General features: G+C 38.7%; 1 protein-coding gene across 13 annotated transcripts in view; it reads right to left on the bottom strand.

The window, feature by feature from the left end:
• Nucleotides 1–5,416: 5,416 nt before the first annotated feature.
• Nucleotides 5,417–25,280, bottom strand: part of HNRNPC (heterogeneous nuclear ribonucleoprotein C) — a 47,405-nt gene continuing 27,541 nt past the window's right edge. For 6 of the 13 annotated variants that reach the window (XM_024761305.1, XM_024761302.1, XM_024761306.1 and 3 more), the window contains 6 exons: nt 23,814–23,928; nt 23,176–23,223; nt 7,326–7,483; nt 6,693–6,806; nt 6,290–6,450; nt 5,417–6,190 (listed from right to left, as the gene is read on the bottom strand). In XM_024761305.1, coding sequence (XP_024617073.1) covers nt 6,107–6,190; nt 6,290–6,450; nt 6,693–6,806; nt 7,326–7,483; nt 23,176–23,223; nt 23,814–23,928 — 680 coding nt within the window. In that variant the 3' untranslated portion in view covers nt 5,417–6,106. Of the gene's footprint in view, nt 6,451–6,692; nt 6,807–7,325; nt 7,484–23,175; nt 23,224–23,813; nt 23,929–25,280 lie in introns of all 13 variants that reach the window. The other 7 variants (XM_024761313.1, XM_024761311.1, XM_024761312.1 and 4 more) reach the window with 4 other exon arrangements.

Raw genomic sequence — 25,280 nt, forward strand, 5'->3', positions numbered from 1 at the left:
CCAAAGGGCACAATGCAAGGGAGGTAAAAGGAAAAACAAGTGTACAAAGGGCAGGCAGGAGGCTGCCATCTTGGTGGAAAAATGTTGAAACAGGACTCCAGATACACCAAAGCTAAGACAAAACTTCTCAAGGTCTGTAGAGATTTTGGGAAAACGAACCTTTGAGTCATTTGCAGGAAGAATGCAGAATCCTTGAGAAAGTGAGGGACTCTGCTGAGGGTGTTAATATTTTGAAGGAAAGATGTATATACTTACACTCAGGTGGATGCTTAGGAGGACAAGACAGTACAACTTCAGACAAGTGCCTGCCACGTGCCTGATCCCAGGCTGACGGGGAGACAGCAGGGCCCCACCAGAATGGATCAGGATTGTATGCCCAGTTAAGAGGGAATGAAAACACAGCAAACACTGAGGCTGTCTCCAAAAGTGTCATGAGAAAACAAAGTGAGGATGCTGCTAGACTTCCCCTGGGGGAGTAGATGCTGCCAAAGGCTGTTCCTCTGCCCAAAGCAGAGAGAGTTGGGTATTAATACCTCTAGCTGGAAAAACACTGCGGGTCAGTCCAAGATGGGGGACCTGGAAAAGACAGTGCAGACCATCACAGCATTTCCAGCAGTTATGCAACTTCCTGGCAATTAAACGCCAGCAACTTCTGGGACCTGGGAATGACCTAGCTGCTGCTACCCAACAGCTTTTGTGAAGAGTGCATATAAAATTCTGGGGAAAGAACAAATTTGGCTGGATGAGGAAACTAACAAAAGGTCATCACACACAGGTTCCGAGCAGGGAGAGGAATTTTGTGGGTGAGGTTGGGCTGGAAGCTAGCTCTAGACAGCTATTTAGCAGATCACCTGGTCCACTACAAGCTCTCTGGTTAGCATAATTTCTCCCAGCAAGACCAAGACAGTGTTTGAAGTATTACATTCATAACTCTGGAGCAAGTATCCTTGAAGGCAGAGACAAAACAGGCAAAAAACAAAAACAAAAAAAACATCAGACGTCAAGGTCCACTTCTAAGTTTGGATGGGAACTAGTAAAGCTGTTAACCAAGGACCAAGCTGGAAATCAGCAGCCTCACCTTCCTCCCACCCCCAATGTGTCTCATAGCCACGCCAGCAACTCATTATTGTGGCTTGTGTGGGTCTGCAAAGGTGAGTCAATCTGTGTCATTGAACCCCTTCCAGATGAAGAAGTCCTTTTGGGAGGGACTCATCTTGCAATGGCGCTGCCAGGTGCTTATGAGTCATGCAGCCTTAAGGGATGTGTAGTCATTGTACTATCCTGACAAAGAATAAATTTTTACAAGGTATTTGGAAAGTTTATGTTGTCTGAAGTGAAAGAAATGGTCTAAAATAGGGGTTCTGGGTGCCCCAGGAACAGCAAAAGAAAATGGGTGAGAGAATGTATTTTCTGTATTCTTCCTACATTTCTAAAGCCCACCCATGTAGCATAAAACAGCAGCATTTCAGCTCTTAGCCAGGCATTTTTCAACAATGTGCTTTTCCAATGATTAGGTCTATGAACCACTCTAGAACTCAGTGGACAGAAAGGAAAGAAAAATGATATTTTCCCCCATTTGTTAAGAGAGTAGGTGCTGACAGTAGGTTACTGTAATTTGGAAATAGTTTTGTCATTTTCTAGGATTTGGGATGTGGGTTCAAATACACCATTCCCTCTCCTAAGGTCCGAAATCCATGGATGTTAAGTCAGATCACAGATTGAAATGTTGGCATCATTTAATAACTATGGGGCTTTAAAGATATTTAATCTCTCTGAAACCCTTTGGAACAGCAATTACCACTTCCATACATATGTAATAGAATTGTGTGAGAATGAAGTAAGATTGTATATGTTAAAGGCTTGCCTAGCAACACGCTGGATGCATTTAAAACTCTCTATAAATGGTAATATCTGCCTGAGCCTTGGGCCACCCAGCCAAGTCAGTTTACCACTTAAAAATATATTTTATGCTACACGAGGCCTCGCTAAATCAAGGCGTGAGCAACATGGATTAGGCCTGCAGTTGTAGATGTTCTCATGCTAGGGAAATCTTCAATTTAGGGTCTAGGGATGTTCCAGGCAATGTTCAATGTTCTAGGGAAGTCTTCAATGCTAGTGCCTAGGGCCTGGAAATAATGAACTCAGGATATGAAACATCTTGGAAACAGTCACATTTGTTCACATAAGTTTGTTAGTAATCTGTATCTGTACTTGTTTAGAAACTGCTTAGTATTCTCTAATACTACACTACCCAAGAAGGTAGCCACATACTATATGTGACTATTTAAAAGTAAAGAAAATTAAAATCCAATTCATTTTTTTTTTGGCTGTTTGGTTTGCGGGATCTTAGTTCCCTCACCAGGTGTCGAACCCAGGCCCCCAGCAGTGAAAGCCTGGAATCCTAATCACTGGATCGCCAGGGAATTCCCCACACTAGCCACATTTCAAGGCCTCAGCCACTGGGCTACCATACTGGTCAATGCATGATGAAACATTTCCATCATCACATAAACTTCCAGTGGACCATGCTGCAGTTTCTTATTCCCCACACACCTTGGGCTACAACTCCTTCCTATTAACCGCTCTGTCTTATTTGGCATTACATTATCCGTTCTCTCTTCCTACTGTGTTTTATAGTTCTAATTTAAGTGGTGGGGGCAGAGTCCCAATGTAGCTCACAACAGGGCTTTAATTCTTCAACACTTGTCTAAACAGGTCCCGGTTTTCTTAACTGGGGTTCTAAAATTTTTTTGATAAACTTTAAAGTTACTAATGAAACCACCTACTGTTTTTTTTTTTTTCCAGTACGCGGGCCTCTCACTGTTGTGGCCTCTCCCGTTTCAGAGCACAGGCTCCGGACGTGCAGGCTCAGCGGCCATGGCTCACGGGCCCAGCCGCTCCGCGGCATGTGGGATCCTCCCGGACCGGGGCACGAACCTGTGTCCCCTGCATCGGCAGGCGGACTCTCAACCACTGCGCCACCAGGGAAGCCCCCACAATTTATACTTCACAAGTACTAGTATTTTTTAGTTAACCCAGATGAAATGATGGGATGTGTTATGGAAATAGTTGGGGAATAGGAAATAGCTGTATATTTAAAGAGAACAGTTTAAAAATGTACTTTGTTCTGAGGACACATGGCTGGCCTGTGACCGCACTGACTGACCATTTATGGGCTAATTTTACTTTCAGGAGAGAACCAGGAAGCATCATTATTGACTGTGGTGGCCTGGGAGAATGAAGGACTTAGCCAGATAAAGTTCAGTGACAGTTGACCTTTTTATTTAATATGAGGAAAATATGAGGAGAATGCAGTTGCACCAATGTCAAGTGGGGTTTGAATTTTGGGACCCTAGTTCAGATCAGCTTGACCAAGAAAATGCATTTCAGTTCAGTCCAGAGCCTGTGCTCCGCAACGGGAAAGGCCACAACAGTGAGAGGCCCAAGTACCACAAAAAAAAAGACCCCTAAAATTGTGTCCTGTTTCTTTACTTTCTGTATCATACCCCTGGGGCTTTGCTATCCCTTATTCTTTTGAACATACTGCTAAGGTGTCCAGAAGATTCCTGTATGGATATTTTATGTTTACTGTATGACTCAAATGATGGTTATTTTTCTTCTACTCTTTCCATTACATTCTCAATCCTCATCTGACTTCAGTTTATTCCCTTTCAATTTACCATAATCTTGTTGTTCCTGTTTGCATCATTTTCCTTTTCTTTCACATCCAGTTCCCTCTATAAAACAGGGGCTTTAAAACATATATTGACTGGTACTAGTCTATTTATAATCCTTGCAGGTTTCAGATGCTGGAGTAACATCTGAACTGAAATCTAATGGGAACCCCCTTCCAAGCATTCCAAATTTGTCATCCACCCCAACTGGACATCGTTTGCTCCTTTCACTGGTTAGATAACGGCAAATTACAAAGTACCCTAAGCCAGTGAGCTCCAAAGAACAGTTTACCAATTAAAAATTACGCACCATTAGAAATGTTTCAAAGGGATTTCTTTTCAATCATCCAACCTCCTCTCTTGCATTCCAACCTTTGTTGGAAACTGCACTCTTAAAATCTTCCAGGCTATTTTCTTAGATTTCAACGGCATACTGAGAAAACCCATTATTCTAAATTTTATATCCAAACAAACGCATCACCGTATTTTACTTTGTTTTGAGCTTTCCACAATTTTTTCAATACCTGGTTTCATATGCAATTAAAAACAGACAACTGCACGCCCAGGGTAATTGGTCCAGTACTTCTAAATACTGATGGCTAACATAATCTCAAACAGGTTTTATTAGCATCTTAGTCTTAGAACTTTGACTCTTCTTCTAAGCATCTAGTTTATTTTCTTGTCATCAGTTATGTGGTAAAAGTGAGTTTGTATTAACATGAGAACATATAAGATGAGAAAACAAGGTGGTTAAAAGTATTTTTGACCAAATCATCACACAAAAGCTACGTATATACTGTGAATCTGAGATCCAAGGGCAGTCCACAGATCAGCCTTTCCCTTCTATTCTACTTTGTCACCTATTATATAAAATGATTTATGAAATCTTTATAAATAGGATATGACTTCTGCCCATACTAGGTTGTATATAAACACCTTTGAAACAGCAGCAACTTTCTGGGGAATCCAAGGTTTGTGTGAGTGATAACAGCCCAAAACTAACTGTTTTTGTCCTGCTCTGCAGGAAAAACTGAAGTATAAAACAAATAAACTGGACCTTTCAGGACAAGGAAAGCATCACAAAACTGAAAGCTGTTTAATAAGTCCAGCCTTAGAAGTTTGGGTGCTAACTAGTACCATGCCTAAAATTAGTTTATATGGATTGAATTAATTGAAAGTGAAATAAATGTGTAACTCTGTGTCCTCAGTTACCTAGGAAGGCACAGGCTACAAAAGACCAGGAAATAAAAAGCTCTCCTATTTTCAGTAACACTGAGGTACAGACTCAGAATCCATTTGGTAACTGGGGCTATAAACAGCAATTAAAAGAACAAAATGGAAGAAAATACAGGTTTTATTCTTCAGTTGTTTCACTTTTCCTAAAATCTTGACATGTTTGAGCCTCTTTCTATTTAAGGTTGAAACAGTTCAGCACACGACAAAAAAAAACTCAAAAAAGGTGCCAACTGGACCACAAAACATTGAAGAAAAGGCTTAATGCAGTTCCCAAACTTTTTCATTAGGATCTAAAAGCCATTTTCGCAAAAGAATCTCCACTTCATATCAAAGTTACTTGTCTCCTTAATTCAACACCCACCCCAATGAAACACAATTTGAGTAGTGTATGTTGGTATGCATAATAATTATGACTCAAAGAAAAATATATCTAGTATATTCTAGGGGTTTTGTGGATGCCGCTGTGAAACAAAGAATTTGAAGTAAACAATTATAAAATACAAAAATAAAAAACCAGGGTGTTTATTTTTTCTCCAAATTCCTGGTTTAATAAGGACGTGTTTATTTTGAGGAAAAAAGGTCCCAAACATCAGGCTATTCACAAAAATAACCCACAGTATCAACTTTAGAAAACAAATCTTAAGACTATTATACTAATTATTTTTCTAGAGGATCCATTTGACATGCCAACTCTCATTCACAAAAATACATTGTTACATTTGTGTTGAACAGCCCCACACAGCACTCTTATGTGGGGTATAACACGCACACCTCTAATTCAAAGCTGTTCTCAGGTGCTACTCAACTAATGAGACTGCCTTTGTAGTTAGGGAAGCAACTACTGAACTTATGTATGAATGGAAAGAACTGTACTCCCTGCATAACAAGAGATTATTTTGGAGACAGTTGATAAAAACCATACATACTTTTTATTGTTAAGTCATAAAGAGGTATCAAAATTAAAAGCAAAAATTACAGGGTAAGACTTAACATAACTACTAGGAGCATCAAAGGAAGTGAAAACGGGACTAGGCGCAGGGCAATGTGAATTAATGAACATGGGAAGGACAAGGATGGGGACAACAGTGAGCATGTGCTGAAGATACTAGGGGAGAGGATCTGGTGAAAATTTTGATCTTAGACAAGCGCCTAGGTAAAGAAATAATGGGACAAGATTTCTAAACCCCACTATGTGCTTAAGAGTCATCCTCGCCATTGGCGCTGTCTCTGTCATCCTCTCCTTCCTCAGCCTCTTTTTCATCATCCTTGATCAACTCCAGCTGTGAGAAACAGACACAAATAGGATGGAGTTAGAGGCACTCCATGTGTCCCTGATCCCCCCTCCACCACCTCTTCCTTTCCTTTCCCGTGGTTTTCACCTGGTCATCCCCCCGATCTTCATTATCATCATCATCCAGTAGGTCCCCCTCCTCAGCAGAGTCATCTGCCACCCCCTCAGACTCCATCTTCACATTAGTCTCATCTTTCTTCAGGGAGCTGCTGCTCTGCTCCTCTTCTGACTTATCATTCTTCATCTCTACTGCGGATGAGAAGGACAAGTCTGTCTAGGGGCAAGTAATGTCCACAGGATGTAGACAATCCCCACTGATGATCATAGAACTGCAGCACAAGTCTATATCCTCCCACACAAATGTCCTTCCCAATTCAAATTCCACAAGTTTCCAATTAAACTGCTTTATATCCCACTATTCCAACATACACTTTCAACTATCTTAGATAGCTACCTCTACTTTACACCCAACAAGCAAAAGGACCATTTACCTCCTTGTTTGCTCTGTTCCTTTTCTATTTTTTCCAGGTTTTCCAGCAGAGAATCCACTTTTTGTTTTATCTGAGTCAACTCCTTCTTAATGGCCTGAAGGTCATCTCCTTTCACTTTAATACAAACAAAACCCTAGATTAGAATCAAATGTACCAGAAGCTACCAGTTAGCTATACACACACTCCCCCACTAGACTATACAACAGTAGTCAACATGAGATCCTTGGAGAGAAATGGAGCCTGTACCAGACTGTCCTAGTTATGGGGTCCACCAATCTTTTAGTTGGTAGCTGAAAACTGAATCTAATGTGCCTAGTTCCTTAGCAACAGCATTCTTACTTTTGTAGGTCTGCTAAAGACCTCAATTCTATTTTAAAAGCACTTTACCAACATATTTTACACAATGAATGGGCGCCCCTCAACTCCCTAAAATCTAATGACTTTTTTCAATTACCAAGGTCTTAAGGATAGAAGGCTTCCTAGAGTTGGCCCCTTAAATCACTATTGTCTCATCTTCTATTATTTTGATTATGCAAAGTTATTTGTACAAAACCTGAACATTAACTGCACTAATTTCCATATTTTAACATACAAGAAATATCAGAATCACAAAGCTGCAATAATAATACATACACTTTCCAGACTTAGAAGATCCCCGCTGTCCACTCTTAGAATTGAAGCCACTTTTGCCCCTTCGTGAGGTGTTTCCTGATACACGCTGGCGTTTTGAGGGCACTACAGCCCGAGCAATAGGAGGAGGAGGAGGAACACGTGCTGGGTAACTGTACATCCTATTGGATAAAAGGAAAACAGAATTCCTTCACAACTAAAAATAAGTCAGGAAGATTCCAACAATGGTGTCCTTGTAAAATGATAAATCATTGTCCATTGTTCCACAATTATTTCTTTTTGCTAAGCTAATTTCATTCAAAAGGCCAGTTTACTCTTTGATATTTTTAATACTGCAGCTACTTTTCTTCAAGAAAATACTACATATATACACACATATCCAATGATACGGTTGGTTGCCTTAAGCACTGGACATAAAAGGTTTCTGTGTACAATGGCAGTATTAACAGAATACTTTTTACAGTATTTCTACTTTTTACTTTTTACAATGAATGGCCTTTACCTTGATCTTATTCTTTTCACATATACACTACAATAAGCAATCCATATAAGCCAAATAAAGTACTTACAAAAGACTGCAATTAACCAAGTCTGCAAACAGAGCTTTTGGTAGCTAAATCCCTGATCTTTTCACCCACAGAAGCATACAAGTAATTATCACTAGTTTGTAGTATTACATTAAACCATATAAAATTGCCAATATTAACCATTTTTGGCCTATAGAAACCGGTATTTCATGTGTTGTTAGCTGGGTGTACATAGCATTATCAATTCTAACAACATTTAGCACTCTCCACTCAAAGCTCCAACCGGACAGAGAATACTGTCTATGTTGTTCACTATTCACTACTGCCTAAACCACTGCCTAGCACACATTTAGCTTTCAAAAATCACTGACTGCTCAATTGCTACTTCCACTGGATAAGTATCCCAGTGATTGCTAAAGATATACCGAAGTGATGGCCTGGTATTGATGCTTCCGTTTGTAAAGAGAAAAATCAAAATACAACAAAAAAACTTCCCACATGGACATCAGATCTAGACAGTCTCTTTATTCCATGCTGTTACTTTTACAAAAGCCTGTGGCAGCATATGAAGCTAAGACATACCTGTAGGAAAAAAACTTGTAATTCTAGTTCTGAACCTTTTTGGCTATTAACAACCCACCAACTGTTTCTCTGCCTAACCGCAAAGCTCTGAAATTTTTTTTTTTTTTTTTTTTTTTTTTTTGCGGTACGCGGGCCTCTCCCTGTTGTGGCCTCTCCCGTTGCGGAGCACAGGCTCCGGACACACAGGCCCAGCGGCCATGGCTCACGGGCCCAGCCGCTCCGCGGTACGTGGGATCTTCCTGGACCGGGGCACGAACCTGTGTCCCCTGCATCGGCAGGCGGACTCTCAACCACTGCGCCACCAGGGAAGCCCAAAGCGCTGAAATTTTATAATGCATCAGCTAACTTTTTTTTTAGGATTATTTATTTATTTATTTATGGCTGTGTTGGGTCTTCGTTTCTGTGCATGGGCTTTCTCTAGTTGCAGCGAGCAGGGGCCATTCTTCATCGCGGCGCACGGGCCTCTCACTGTCGCGGTCTCTTGTTGTGGAGCACAAGCTCCAGATGCGCAGGCTCAGTAGTGTGGCACATGGGCCTAGTTGCTCCGCGGCATGTGGGATCTTCCCAGACCAGGGCTAGAACCCATGTCCCCTGCATTGGCAGGCAGATTCTCAACCACTGCGCCACCAGGGAAGCCCAGGATTTTTTTTGATGTGGACAACTTTTAAAGTCTTTATTGAATTTGTTACAATATTGCTTCTGTTTTATGTTTTGGTTTTTTGGCTGCGAGGCAAGTCCCCAACAGTAACTTTTTATTATCACTACCTCCTTCCATTTTTATGTAAAGCTTTTCATCTTCTGGCCCAAATTTTTCCAAAGTATAATGATCCAGAAACTATAAAATATCAGTGTTCAGAAACTACTTTCCTTTGTGTAAGGTGATGCTACTTTGTACAATTTCTGGGGGTAAAAAAGTGAGTTATCCACATCTTTAGGTATAAAACATCTCATGCCTCAGCCCTGTTGAATTCAGAGATCTAACCTATCTTCCAATCTACTCACTCTCACTGGCATCAGTCTCCAAACCAATGAGCTAGCCATTCCACATTCCCTACACGCCAAGGCATTGGAATTTCCTTTTGAACCATACTAGTTCATCTAACCGGGGTAAATTGCCATAGCAAAAATGAAGAAATGCAGCCTACTTTCAATCTATGTAATGGCCTCCTGAACACAAATGGAAGTCAAATGCTCTAGTTCTCTAAAGAAAAGTGTATTTTAAAAGATCAACTGGTGATGCTTTTTAGTGCCACAGAACTTAACTGCTGGTTAAGCAAAAATGGGCTCTCAAAAAACTCACAAAGATTCCTCTAAGGAAGTTTAAGTAGACCTTGGCTTATAAAATGCCAAAGTGCATCAATGTGAAAACATGAGGCAAAAACACAAAGAGAAAAACCATACCTACTGTGATAACCCTTAAAGTCAAAGGAATAGATAAGAGGAAGCTCAGTATAAAAGCTTCAAGAACCAGCTACAAATTAAGTAACCATTTTCCCCACAGGAAAGCTATACAAATAAATCACAGGAGGCATCAAAACAGCTGCTGATCCTCTAATGATAAAGCCCAATCTTCATGAAAGTTTCACTATTACCAGAGGAACAAGCACTCAACACTAAGAGAATTATGGCTGCACCTTGAATCAGAAATCTGGACACTAAGTGTTGGTATAAAAACTAGTCAGAAATAAAAGGCAATTAAAATACCATTTTAAAGAAATTAAAACATTTCTGGACACACATTAGCTAATAACATAAACAGATAAGACAAAACCCTAATCTCCAGGCTAAAACATAAGCATTACAAGGCATTAAATGTACAGGTTTTCAAAGGCAAGCTTCTTAAATGACTAGATGTAACACACAGTGATCTTCGGCCTCAAAAACCCTGATTAATAGCAATACGTTTCAACCACTACGAAAGTATTGATAGAAACAACTAGAATAAAGTATTAGTGGGCTTCCCTGGTGGTGCAGTGGTTAAGAATCCACCTGCCAATGCAGGGGACACAGGTTCAAGCCCTGGTCCGCGAAGATCCCACATGCCACGGACCAACTAAGCCCGTGTGCCACAACTACTGAGCGTGCACTCTAGAGCCTGCGTGCCACAACTACTGAGCCCGAGTGCCACAACTACTGAAGCCCACGAGCCTAGAGCCCGTGCTCTGCAACAAGAGAAGCCACCACAATAAGAAGCCACAACGAAGAGTAGCCCCCGCTCGCTGCAACTAGAGAAAGCCTGCACGCAGCAACAAAGAACCAATGCAGCAAAAAAAAAAAGGTATTAGTAAAAACCTACGTTCTCCTGAATGTTTATTTAATGTACTGTAACTGTTTCCACTCTTAAAAACTGGATAAAAAATAATTTTAGGCATATTCATTATCAAATTCTGAAAACCAACTAATTTTCAGGTATCGTTGCCCACAAAAAAATGTGAATAAAAAATAAATGCCATTGGGCTTCCCTGGTGGCACAGTGGTTGAGAGTCCGCCTGCCGATGTAGGGGACATGGTTCGTGCCCTGGTCCGGGAAGATCCCATATGCTGTGGAGCGGCTAGGCACATGAGCCATGGCTGCTGAGCCTGCGTGTCCAGAGCCTGTGCTCCGCAACGGGAAAGGCCACAACAGTGAGAGGCCCACGTACAGCAAAAAAAAAGCCATAATGTGAAATAATTTATAGGTGACAGCAATCTAGTAAGATCACCCCCCCACTGACAATACTGATTTATCAAATTCACTTTAAACATGCAATCTCATTATAATTTCATTCAAGGGTTAGGAGATATTTTTTTCTTCCACTTCATTATTTTTCATCTACAACAGAAAAATTTCAAGATGAAGTTTCTTCCTCATTACCTTTGATTTTCCTAGAAAAGGGATTGATTTTATGGGGTACTATGTTTTGGGGCTTTACAATGTCTGAGACTTCCTGAAATTGTCTGCTAAAATTCTGTGAATGCTCCGACTTAGAACAATCTACAACTTCTACAATTTCAATTGTAAGTTTCCCAGTATATCATCCAGAGTAAACCTTCAGAACACACCCCTTATGTAACATTATGCTGTACAGTTTTGTAGAAAAGGACTTTACAAAATTTATTTATCTTTGGCCTTGTGTGGACTGAAGCATTATACTGCATGAGCAGAATATCAACTACTGATACTCATGAATACCAGAATTTAAAAAACTGTTCCAAGAATCAAGGCCTTCAATAACTGGCATCTTTGAACATTATAAATGTATTCCTGGATATTTCTTCCTCACTCTTTATAAAACCTTCTGAGAAACCATATTTGAATGATTTAGTTAACTATTTTGCAATCTTTTTTAAAACTACCAAAACTTCCACCGGATTATATTGACAGTACAACCCTATCAAGTAGACTTTATATCTTACCATTCTTTTTTTAGTAATTAACACAATGAAATTATCTTAAATTTATTATTGAAGACTATGGTATACAATTCCAACATATAAATACTTATTAAAAACTAATTTTTTTAAGTTCACCCTAATCTAATTTTAATAGTATATATTTCTTTAAATGTCAAAGCTTTATTTTACAAATGAGTAGACTACTGACTTTAACTACATAAGGGAAAAGTGCAAAAAATGACAATGTGACATGTTTAATTCAGGTTTACATTAAAATGAAAATATGAAACTGTGTTATGTCAAATACTGACCCTCAAAACCCATTTTCATGATGTAGTTGGAATTCATCCTGTTGAGATTTAAAATAAACTAGCGAAATTCTTAGAATTTGTTTTTTATTCCTAAGATACAATTTCGAAAACTGTTATTTGTAGGCACCCCTCCCCAAACGTTGCCTTGAGGAGTCTGGGAGAAGCCAAACTAGACACAAGGGTTAACACTTGTTTTGCTAATACAATTTGTAAATAGAGTTCCAAATACCAAGGTAAATTTGATAGTTGCACTTTATGGTCCTTAACTTTCTTCAAATTGCCCTTTATGGTCCATTTAAGGATACAGATATCTGTATGACAGTTAAAATTAGTAACAGCAAGTACTTCTGATCTAAATGATAAAGGGACTAAATGATAAACCAGTCTGCTGTACAGGATTCATTCAATATATAGGGTCACTCAAACTATCAAAATTTAACTAAATAACAATTCTTTAACTAAAGGGAAAAAAAACACAGATTATTAGTACCCCTGTAAGGTTTAAGATCCTTGCCCAAAGTTTGGGGAACACCACATGCACTGCTGCTTACAAAGAGCAGGAATCAACAGCCTCTATATATGTAGAACCAATGGTAGCAATCAATGATTGGTTCTGCAATCTTCTTTTGAAAAGAACTGTTGATATTAGTATTTAGAGATATTTTTGCAAATTCAAAGATACATTTGATTAAAAATTGTCCCACTGATTTTATTTATTTATTTATTTATTTTGCGGTACGTGGGCCTCTCACTGCTGTGGCCTCTCCCGTTGCGGAGCACAGGCTCCGGGCGTGCAGGCTCAGCGGCCATGGCTCACGGGCCCAGCCGCTCCACGGCATGTGGGATCTTCCTGGACCGGGGCACGAACTCGTGTCCCCTGCATCGGCAGGCGGACTCTCAACCACTGCGCCACCAGGGAAGCCCTGTCCCACTGATTTTTACAAACAGTTTTGCAAGAGAGGGAAGAAATACCGAATGTACATACTCATTTTTTTTTTTTTTTTTTTACATACTCATTTTAAGATGCATCCAATCTCACAACTTTTAAAATATGAAAAGTTGCTTCTTAAAATTAAGCAACTATATTGAACTTTCTTGATGGATTCATAGGAAAGCTATGTTAACATAAAACTATATGTTTCATAGGAAGGCAATTTGAAAATTCACTTGAAAAAAATAATCTGGGTGATAAAATGCAGATTGCTTTGAGTCCTAAGTCCATCTTTTTAGAAACAGGACTGGATCCAAGAAAATATTAAGGAAAAAAACCTTTTTAATCCCTGGCTTTGCTTCTGTTTATCAAACTTTCCATCCAGGTGATAATCTTTTCAAGATTCCTCAATTTCCAAAGAATTATACTATTACTCATTTGTCATGATGTCCTCAACATATCCAAAAGATAATGTCTTAAACTCAGTGTAGTCCAATTTTTACTTTTTAAAAAGCTGAAATTAAAAACAGTATTTATGAAAAATACTATTTATAAACAGTAAGTTAAGAACATATAAGCTCATTCATTCCTATATTCTCATATTATCAAGCCAGGTCAGAGTACAATTCTCTCTTTTCACTTACAATAAAATTTCTTTTAAGGAGTTGTCTGAGAAAACAGATCTGTGGTTGCCAGGGGATAGGGTGGAGGGAAGAGCTGACTACAAAGGAGCTTCATGGCGAATTTTTGGAGGTATAAAACTACCTATATCTTGACTGTACTGGTAGATACATGGGTACTCATGTAAAAACTGTACACCGAAAGAGTAAATTTTACTGCATGTGTATATATATATACACACACACACACACATATATATATATTAAAAGTTTTCTAAGTTGTCTCCACAATTTGTCTTTCCATTCTCTCTTCAATCTCCTTGTAAAGTTTTGTGCCCCCACCATTATCAAAACCTACCCTTATCACTAATGATTTCCACACATGCTACTGCCTACTTTACATCTCTCAAAGTAGATATCTAATAAGGAGGTTAAATTAACATGTCCACAACTCATCTGTTATATTCACCCCTCACCCTGGTTCCTTCTATGTTCTCTCCCTATCCACTGTTTCTATAAATTCCAAGCCAAAACTTTGGTGACATCTTTGATTCCTCTCTTAGCCCTCACATAGATCTGGAAGCAAATCTGTCTGCATTAACTTCAAAATTCAACTACTTCTCACCATTCCCACCGTCACCTCCCTGATCCTTCCCCAAATGATTGTATAGATAATTCCATCATCCACTTATTATCTATTTTCAGAATAATCTTGTTAAGACATTACAACTAAGACCCTTTCTGGGCTTCCCTGGTGGCGCAGTGGTTGAGAGTCTGCCTGCCAATGCAGGGGACACGGGTTCGTGCCATGGTCCGGGAAGATCCCACATGCCGTGGAGCGGCTGGGCCCGTGAGCCATGGCCGCTGAGCCTGTGTGTCCGGAGCCTGTGCTCCACCAACGGGAGAGGCCACAACAGTGAGAGGCCCGTGTACCGCAAAAAAAAAAAAAGATCCTTTCTGCTCACAACTCTCCAATGGCCTTCCCCCTCATTCAGAGTAAAAAGTAAAGATACACAACATCTTAACAGTGCTCTATATGTGTTCAACCCATTCATCTTCTCTGAGACCATCTATTTTCCACTAGTACCCCTGGTGCACACAACAATGCCTCATAATAAGATCTTAACAAATAGTTGTTGAGAAAATAAGTGACTTTCCTAAACTGGCCTCTAGGAAAGAATTTATCACAATTCATCAACAACAGATAACAAACCAAACCTACCCATTTAAGGAAAGCCAGTAGGATTAGTCTGCCTTTTTTCTAGCTTTACAAAGACTATTGGGAGAGTTTTTCCCTAAGAAAATCAGACAAAACTTGAATAATAATCTACCACAAAACCGAATCCTTTTTCAAGCTATTTATTACAAAATAAAAATCAGATCTTGTGCCTATAATGTATGTAATTTGAGCCTATTATGCCATGCTTCCTGTAAGGAAATCACAAAGACAATTTTCCATAGATGAGTTTCTCCTGCTATTATACTTTTTGTACCTTATTAATCTGTTCCCCTTGCTAAACTCCACTAATCTCACAGTAATAGCACATTTATCACTGTAAAGTAATAAAGGTCCTGGAAAAAAAGTTTATCCACCTAAACAAGTCAAATTCTATTTGGTAGACTCTGTTTCTTATTCCATGGATTACAGTTTAAGAGGGTATCAAAGTAAAATCTTATCCTGTTTATCAAAAGGATATGTCCTCTTTCTTTCCTTGAAAAATAACATTAGTTTCCTGGATATTCTTTCACTATTCCCAACAGCTTTGTTCCAAAACTACAGTCTGGGTTCTCCAACTTCCATAAGAGCAGTCTTCACTCATTATATTTCTCATATCAAACACTACTCAAAATTTGTTATACCTAGTTAGGACTAACTTTGTAGCACTCCAGACGTGTACTGTCCAGCTGAGTAGTGACTGGCCATGTGTGGCTAATTTAAAACAAATTTAAAATTCAGTTCTGCAGTCATGTTAGCCACATTTCCCATATGTGGCTGTCTACCACAACAATAGTGCACATATAGAATCATCACACAAAGTTCTATTGGACAGCGCTGTTCTGGTTTGTTCCTTCCAGACATCTACCTATACCTATATATAATTTCCAAAGAGAGCCTAAAATTCTATAACTTTAAGTCTATAACAAAAACATAACCAACTAGCTAAATGTCCTTAGTATAAATTGATAGTTACACATCTCCTGTGACCACAAAACAAAATGGTGAAACTATTAAAAAAAGCTAAAAAGATTAATAATAAACTTCAAAAATGATATTAGATACTGTATCCAGAGACTTATATCCAGAATATATGAAAAAGCTTTACCCAATATAAAACTGGGCAAAGGATCTGAACACATTTCTCCAAAGATGAACAACAGGCAATTAGCACATGAAAACCCAACATCAGCTTTTAAGAAAATACAAATCAAAATCACAATAGGATAATCCTCACACTAGAATAAACAACAAAGATACATAATAAAACAAATGTTGGCAAGGATGTGGAGAAATTAAAACCCTCATAACATGGCTGATAGGAAGGTAAAATGGTACAGATGCTTTGGAAGACAGTATGGCAGTCCCCCCAGAAGTTAAACAGAATTATCATTAAGACCCAGCAATTCTACTCCTCGGTACACACCCAAGAGAAATGAAAACATATGCCCATGCAAAAATGTATATACCAATGTTCAGAGCAGCATTATTCAAAATGTGGAAACATCTCAAAAGTCTACCAACTGATGAAGGCATAAACAGAATGTGGTATTATCCAAGCAATGGAATATAATTCAACAATAAAAAGGAATGAAGTACTAATACAGGGTGTAACATGGATGAACTGTGAAAAATTCACGGAAGAAACTGGTCACAAAAGACATCTCATATGATTCCACTGACATGAAATGTCCGCAATAGGCAAATCTATAGATAGAAAGCGGATGCTAGGCCTCGGGATAGAGGAAGAATAGGGAACAACTGCTAGTAAGTTGTTTATTTTTGCGGTGATAAAATGTTCTAATATTAGATAATGGTCATGACTGCACAACTCTGAATATATAAATTGAACTGTATACTGTAAAATGAATTACATCTCAACAAAGCTACGTTTTAAAAAAAGAAAAAATTAACATCAAGGAGCTTGACAAAGTATACCCGGATGGAGAATGTCCTGAAGTAGATTCCTAAAACAGCAGAGGTTACATTTCCATTAGGTAATAATGTACCCAAAACACCACTTAATTCAGAGCCAAAGCAGATTCTTTGATCTAGACTCAAATGCTTCCCCTTCAAATAAATATCTCCCACTTACTCAACAAGAGTCCAGGACACAAATTTAAATCCAATAATATCATATTTATGTTCAAAGTATAGTCATACTAATATATGCACGCATCTAAAATCTTTCTGCCAACTGCAACATGATCAGGTTCCCGTAAGAAAGAACCAACAAAAGGGCTCTAAGCAAATGAAAAATTTCACCCTATGCCTAAAATGACATCTAAACTGTCACCTAAAGAGGCATCTCTTAGCTTTTCCAAGTAGCCAAGAACCCTCTTGCTCTCTGAATCACATGCCCTTTCCAAGCAGATGGTCACACTCAGTTCTCCAAAACCTAAGTATTTCATGTACTCTTCCTTCATACACACATACAAAGCCCATCTCTTGGGTCCAGTGTTACTCAGGAATATCAGAAAATTGGAAGAAAAGGAGGGAGCCAAGAAGACAGCTCCTCTAACACCAATAAGACGGGTGGTAGTGCCTCCAATCCATGTACTGTATTTTTTGACTTCTTAATTCAAAACCTAAAACACTATGCCTAGAACAAAATAAGGGCTCAAATATTAGTTTAAGGAATATGATGGTCAGTCTCTTTTACCTGTCTTGCATTTCAATGGAGATTCCCCCACCTCAACTTCCTTTCTCCACTCTCTACCACCAGCATACCTTAGTGGAAAAGATCTGTAGGGTAAGTATCAACAAAATTGCTTATTTCCCAAAATTCTAACGACTAACTCAAAGCTTCCAAACACTTGTCACTTAGCAAAAAGGTTATGCCTTTGATGGCATAATTCTAGTCATAAAAGATAAAAATCTCAGCTTTACTTGACTATTTTCTCCCTACAAAGCACCTGCTCTCATAACTTTGACCCAATAAATCATGCCAAGAGCAGTCTACCTCAGAAATTTCTCCCCATTCCAACATTTACAATGGTAACTACACATCTTTTCCTCCTCCAGTTTCTCTTTTCTAGTCATGGAGTTGTTTATAAGACATCACTGCTAATATGACACAACTAAATATGCCATACAACTGCCCTTGACGACCAACATTCTTTCCAATCACAGCTGGCTGCTTCCCCAAATATGCTAAGGATATTCATAACTGCGTATCTTTATTAGAGATGTACCCTCACCCTATCCGCCTAAAAAACCTCCTGCTTAATACCAAAGGCAAGGGCTTCCCTGGTGGCGCAATGGTTGAGAGTCTGCCTGCCGATGCAGGGGACACGGGTTCGTGCCCCGGTCTGGGAGGATCCCACATGCCGTGGAGCGGCTAGGCCTGTGAGCCATGACCACTGAGCCTGCGCGTCCAGACCCTGTGCTCCGCAACGGGAGAGGCCACAACCGTGAGAGGCCCGCGTACCGCAAAAAAAAAAAAAAAAAAAACCAAAGGCAAGTTCAAATACTGCCCTTTGTGAAACTACCTGGAGCTCTTTAAATTTTAACAGGGGAGCTTATAGCTCCCCAAAGGGCAACACAATTCATCTTTCTATGAGACAATCCTGTACAAAGCAGGACACACAGCAGCCCCTATTAATTTCATAGCACTTTCTTCACTGTATAATATAGTACATATCATACATGTACCATATTTGATCTGCTTGTAGATTTACTTCATTGCTCTATTCATGGTGTACTAGCAATATTTACTTAATATATTTGTATGTGGAGTAATAACAGCACTCTGAAAAATCTCTAGTGGAACAACTTCACAGTTCAGTCACTTATACATTGTTGACATTATTATCCATATGCAACTTATGATAAGTTATGTATTATAAAGTCCTCAAAGACCAATGAACTAAAACCAGGGTCCTTTTGAACCAGATCTTTTGCTTACCAGGTGTTTAACATATCTCAGCTATCATACTATAGCCTATTATCAAATCTGACTAAGTGCTCCCAAGTTCTTTATAGAAGAATGACTGAGAAAGAATTACTCCACTGTCCATAACTGATATTTCTTTTATTGAAATTGAGACACAATTCGCATACCAAACCACAAAATAAACCCTTTGAATATGTACAACTCAGTGACTGTTAGTATTCTCACAAATTTCTGCTATCATCACCACTCTAATTCCAAAACATTTTCCCTGGGTGATCTTATAAGGGAAAGAAAAGCGGGACTACAATTGATTACAGAAAGTACATCTGAAAGCTTTTCCTAAAAATGGGTATGTTTTTACACTTAAGAAAACACTGTAAATATTTGTGGCAGAAATCAGAAACACTTATAAATCAAGCTTGATAAGAATATTGCCAGGTTAGCTGTGACAAACAATTTCATACGTGTTAGCCTACCGAAGAACTTTCAGATCTACTTTTAGTATATTCCAATCCTCTTGCGTGAAAGATAGGATTCCTCAAAAACTATAGCTTTAAAAAATTTTTTTATTGGAAAAGAGTTGATTTACAATGTTGTGTTACTTTCTGCTGTACAGCAAAGTGTATCAGTTATACATATATATATATCTCCATTCTTTTTTAGACTCTTTTCCCATATAGGTCATTACAGAGTATCAAGTAGAGCTCCCTGTGCTATACCAAAAACTACAGCTTTAATGCCTGTTAGATCAACAATGTGCCAATTATTTTTATTACAACACTTTCAGTACAACAGCACAATGTGCCTTCTAATGATCAGTAATTTCAAAAATAAATGACTAAATATCAATGTGGAAAGAGAATTAAAATAAATAAAGAGAAATTAATTTAAGCATTTGAAAGAAAAAACACTCAAAGGAACTGCTTCACACAAGAAGTCCTCTAACAGGAACTATTCCAGCAACAATTTCCCTAGAAGCAACAAGATTCAACAGGACACAACTCGAACTGGATCTTTGTCAGCTTACAGGACTTATCAGACTTTCAACATCAATGAACAGTATGTTTTGTACTCAAGGGTAACTGATGCAACTCTCCTAGTTTTATACACAGACCCCCATGAATATTCACCCAACTTTAAGCCTTGTATTCCTACCAGAAAAAAAATGTGTTAACAAATCTTTGAGTAATTATAAACTCTGCATGACAGTTTATAGCATATTTGAAAGAGCTGACAATGTATCTGAGTGACATTAACAACTCTATCTAAAGTATGTTGGCACAATTTATGTTAAACTCATTTAAGAACTTCCAACATCTTTTACATCAGGAATGGCCTTAAGAACAAATAAAAAGACAGGCCTAATTTACATAGCTTATGAAAAAGGTAATTTGCGTTTAGACTACAGAATCCAATCTGCTGTCTCCTCAGAAGACAGCATACTAAAATATAAGTGACTCAGTTAAATTTTGATATTTGATTATCCTCCAGTTTTTTTTGCGGTACGCGGGCCTCTCACTGCCGTGGCCCCTCCCGTTGCAAAGCACAGGCTCCGGATGCGCAGGCTCAGTGGCCATGGCTCACGGGCCCAGCCGCTCCGCGGCATGTGGGATCTTCCCAGACAGGAGCACGAACCCATGTCCCCTGCATCAGCAGGCGGACTCTCAACCACTGCGCCACCAGGGAAGCCCTATCCTCCAGTTTTAAAGGTAGAGTATTTATAACCTTTAGGACTTAATCACCAATACCCACAAATACCCAAGCAAAAATACAAATCACTCTAATTCTCCTAACAAAACATCATTTATCACTTACTCCCTGATATCTAAAAAATATATATATCTCCTTAAGAAACACCCAATGCCTTCATTCTTAAAGTTTCTAACAAAAGTCAGGCTAATGATGATTAAAGTGCATAATACCTTTATGAAATATTCTGGTCTCCTCTCCCACCTCTCCCATGTCAAAAAAGAGAAAAGAAAAGAAGAAAATAGCACTTGAATCTCAACTAGCCTCCAAATCTACCCCACTAGTTCACAGGGAATACAGGTGGCAGAGGAACATGCTAAACAACACAAAATACAACCTGCAAAATCTGGTCTAAAAAAATTTCCAGTCTGTGGAACACTGATGAGATTATTTTAACTATTTTAATTATAAATGGTATTGTCGCTATGTTTATAAAAGCAGTCTTTATCTTTTACTGATATACTACTTTCTTATATATGTATATTTGAATTAAAAAGTTCCATAACAGAGTAAACAAAAAAGTTGAAGTAACTACTATGCAGCATGTCTAGAAAACAAACACCAATCAGTCTTCATTTCACTATGAAGACTTCTGCCACATAAAGAACTCTAATTATGCTAGAGATGTTAGTTTTTGTGGAGAGGAATGGTGGGGTGTCCATGATTCCCTTCATTTTGATATTACAGGAATATTCATGCTCTAAAAAGACTGGGAATTCTTGACTGATTAAAAGCATAATAATATTTGAGGGTTATTTTATAATGCAATCTATCTTCCACGTTGCCTTTAGTTTTAGTCTTCATAACAACTCTATTAGTAGGCATTATTATCTCCATTTTAGGAATAAGAAAACTGAGATGACATATATGACTCTGGTCATAACCTTTTCCACTAAGTGATTAAGTCTTTGGATTCCTCAATTATTCTTTGCTCTGTATCAGCTGCCTCCCTAACATAACAATAGGTAGTAGAAATGTCAAATTTATGTCTTGAAATATTCATGTGAATTTCATGTTCTTCAGGGTATGACTAAGGACTAAAGTGACTAAGTAGACAGATTTAACCTCCATTTACATAACAGGAAGCAGAGCTTTCAGCACATCTCACAGCCAATTTCCCATCTTCTTAAGAATCTAACAGCTGATTCAGGATGTTACTAACTGTATCTTAATCTTGTGAATAAAGTATCTTCAGGATGACGTCTGAGAGAAAACTATACCATTTTCCTGAGAAGTTTTTCCATTCTTAAAATGTTCGTTTCCCCAACAGACCTCAGTATATATTTAAATGAGCTCTTTTCCAGCTACTATTTGGTTACTCCATCACTAATCAGAATTCTTTTTCTACTGGCTGAGATTAGAATGGAAGGTCAAAGACATTCCTTTTCACTGACACTCCATAATATCAAGCAATACAGAGAATAACTAAAGGTATCTCTTGCCTCTTGAAAAACTGAAGTGAGGCCAACAGTGGTGTTGTCACCTTTTTTTTTTTCTGCGGTACGCGGGCCTCTCACTGCTGTGGCCTCTCCCGTTGCGGAGCACAGGCTCCGGACTCGCAGGCTCAGCGGCCATGGCTCACGGGCCCAGCCGCTCCACGGCATGTGAGATCCTCCCGGACCGGGGCACGAACCTGTGTCCCTTGCATTGGCAGGCAGACTCTCAACCACTGCACCACCAGGAAAGCCCCCATGTCACCAATTTTTAAGACCAAATAGCAGTGGTAAGAAATTTGAAGCTATTTCTGCAAACATCTAAATGATTTCACTCTTCTCTGCTGTCTCTAACTCTTTTACTCAATTTTGGAATTCCTCACTTAAAAGGGCTTTTCCCAAACTTATTTAGAGTAGGATGATAAAGGGATGGTCAAAGTTTCACTGCCTCACCAAGACAACTAAAAGTAAAACTTTAGAGGACAATTCTCATGAAGGTAGAAGTGTACACTGTTAAAGTTTTCTATACACTCAAAGTCATACATAACTTATCCCTATCCACACATCTACCAATTTTCTCATGACTTTTTCAAATACGAATGCTATTCTGTAGGCACAAGAAATCATAATCATTATTCCAACCTCCCTGCCTTTTAGAACTGTATCATCACCCCCAATCTACAATACAAACACTTCAACATTAACTCCTAAAGCAATCTGTATTGTTAATTCATTATATATGCTTATTGCATCCTATTTCATATTGGTTGGTTTGCTCAAAGGAGACTATTGGATTTTTAAGGTTAGGAATCATTTTTTACAGTTTTGCTGCAATCCCTTACAATGCAAAACCAAGGGGCCAGTATGCAATAGGGAAATAATGAAGAGAACATGATACTGCTAATTTAGTCCCATTTCATCATTAGGCAAGTCAGTCCTTACTTTTATGTGGCAAACAAATTAAAACATTTTCTCTGACAATATATATAAACTGATTCTTTGAAATCAACAGAAACGTCACCTTAGCTAGTCTACCTCTGACAATTTTGGGGAAGGTTATTTTTTCATTATGTTCTGGCAGAAAGAGGGGGTTTTATTTGAAAACATGTCTGTTATTCATTACTACAAAACGGAACATTACTACACAATAGAAAAATAAAATGGTTCTCACTAGACAGCTTCTTTCTGGAATAGACAAAACATTTTAAACATACCTGTCATAATAATCCCGTTGAAAGTCATAGTCCAAGTCAAAAGAGGAGCTGAAAAATAAATACCAAAGAGGATTAATTTGGAACTGTTGATGTAAATTCACAACAGCCGATGGGAAAAAAAAAAACCCACGCTAAACCAACCCAACAAATAGATCAATAGATTAGCATGAACTAACATCCAATCATTACACAACAGATCTCTAAATTCCAATCACCTTAGGTCACTGGCCATTCAGTGGCCAAACTGCAAATTTAGGTGTAAGATTGCTAAAATGTCAACACACAACATTAACAGCTAAAATAAGAACATGGAAAAATACAACAGTAAATTAAACATTTCTTTGTCATCCTCCTTCCCTCTCTCCCTCCCCAGCTTCTTAGAAGCTAAATAACTCCTCTTGAAGGACTGTAATTTATGCTTTAAATACCAAACTACTCTTTAATAGTAAAAACCTCAGGGAATTCTAATAATTCTCTGGGAAATGGGGTAAAAGGAGGTACATTAACACAAAATTAATAAAGCATTACTTTCGCACATATAAAACATACTACAGTTAACCCTCCCCACATCCAGAAAACAGATAGAGAAGATGCCCACTGATGGACACAATGCAGTTATAAATAATAAAGTTCCGGACCTGAGTAGAGGGGACGGAGAAGGGTGTTCTGGTACTGACCCGTACATCTCCGCTGCAGATCGTTTCACACCTGCTTTTCCTCGGTTCACTTTTGGCTCTGCGGCCAGATTAATATCTGAAGAAAACAAAAACAAAAGCTTTAATGACACCTCCGTTGAGGGGCAGGGTGGGGTGGGGTGGTCCTCAAACTACAGCTTTTTAAAGTGTACATGGCCATACATATCAACAAAGGTCAAAAGATGTACCTCACCATTCCTTGTCATATAAAATAGGCTCAAGAATTTTTTACAAGGTTTGGACTTAATCTTCCATTTCTTTGTCCTCTGTTCTGTACCAACAAAGCATTCATTATGCAAAACACATTAAGTTTGTCTCTGGTACCTTCTACCCTCACCTCGCACACTTCAATGAGAAACTCTCACCATTCAGAGAGTGCTCACTCAGTTACTATCAAAGAAGAAAAGTATCAGTGACCAACAGTTGCCTTTCCAGAAATGATTGTGTATTTAAAATAAGCACAAATATTAGGAATGAGTAAATGACCTCAGAGATATAAATATATAGCAATTCATGAATTAATATGGTTGAAGTATGGCACCCTCAAAATTATCCCCAAAGGGGAATTTTTAATTCTCCTTACAAACAGGATAACCTGAAAAGTTGCATATAAAATACTTAAGAAATACTGTGCAAGGCTGCTCTGGTAGAACAGTGGTTAAGAATCCGCCTGCCAATGCAGGCGACACGGACGGGTTGAAGCCCTGGTCCGGGAAGATCCTACATGCCGCGGAGCAACTAAGCCCGTGCGCCACAACTACTGAGCCTGCGCTCTAAAGCCCGCACGCCACAACTACTGAAGCCTGCGCGCCTAGAGCCCGTGCTCTGCAACAAGAGAAGCCACCCAATGAAAAGCCCACGCTCCACGATGAGGAGTAGCCCCTGCTTGCCGCAACTAGAGAAAGCCCGTGCACAGCCACAAAGACCCAATGCAGCCAAAACTATAAATAAATAAATAAATTTATAAAGAAAAAACAAACGAAACTCTATTTGGAGAAACTACTAAAAAAAATAGAGAAATACCGTGCAAACAGCGAGATGCTTAAGTAAACAACCTTTACATGCATGCATACACACAGTCCAAGAAAAGGGAAAGACGCAAAAAAAAAAAATCCTAGTTTCCATATACAGCATAATTTTTAAAATACCTATGCCAGAGTACCCAGCTGCTTGCCATGCCACCCACTACCTATGAAAGAGTTCATGTTCTCCCTCGTATTTTAACAGAAGAGACCATTTGTCAAAAATCAATTAGCCAAAAGCTAGCCAGCTCTCCAAAACTCAGTTTAAATGACTAATTGAAAAACAGACATTTAAGTACACTATTTGCTAAACACCATTACATTTATGAATAATCTTCAGAGTTCTTGGCTCACTAAACATTTCTAATTTTTAATATGCAATGTTTAT

The sequence above is a fragment of the Neophocaena asiaeorientalis genome, unplaced genomic scaffold, assembly GCF_003031525.2.
Source record: "Neophocaena asiaeorientalis asiaeorientalis breed wild unplaced genomic scaffold, Neophocaena_asiaeorientalis_V1.1 scaffold95, whole genome shotgun sequence".
NCBI classification, from domain to species: Eukaryota; Metazoa; Chordata; class Mammalia; order Artiodactyla; family Phocoenidae; genus Neophocaena; species Neophocaena asiaeorientalis.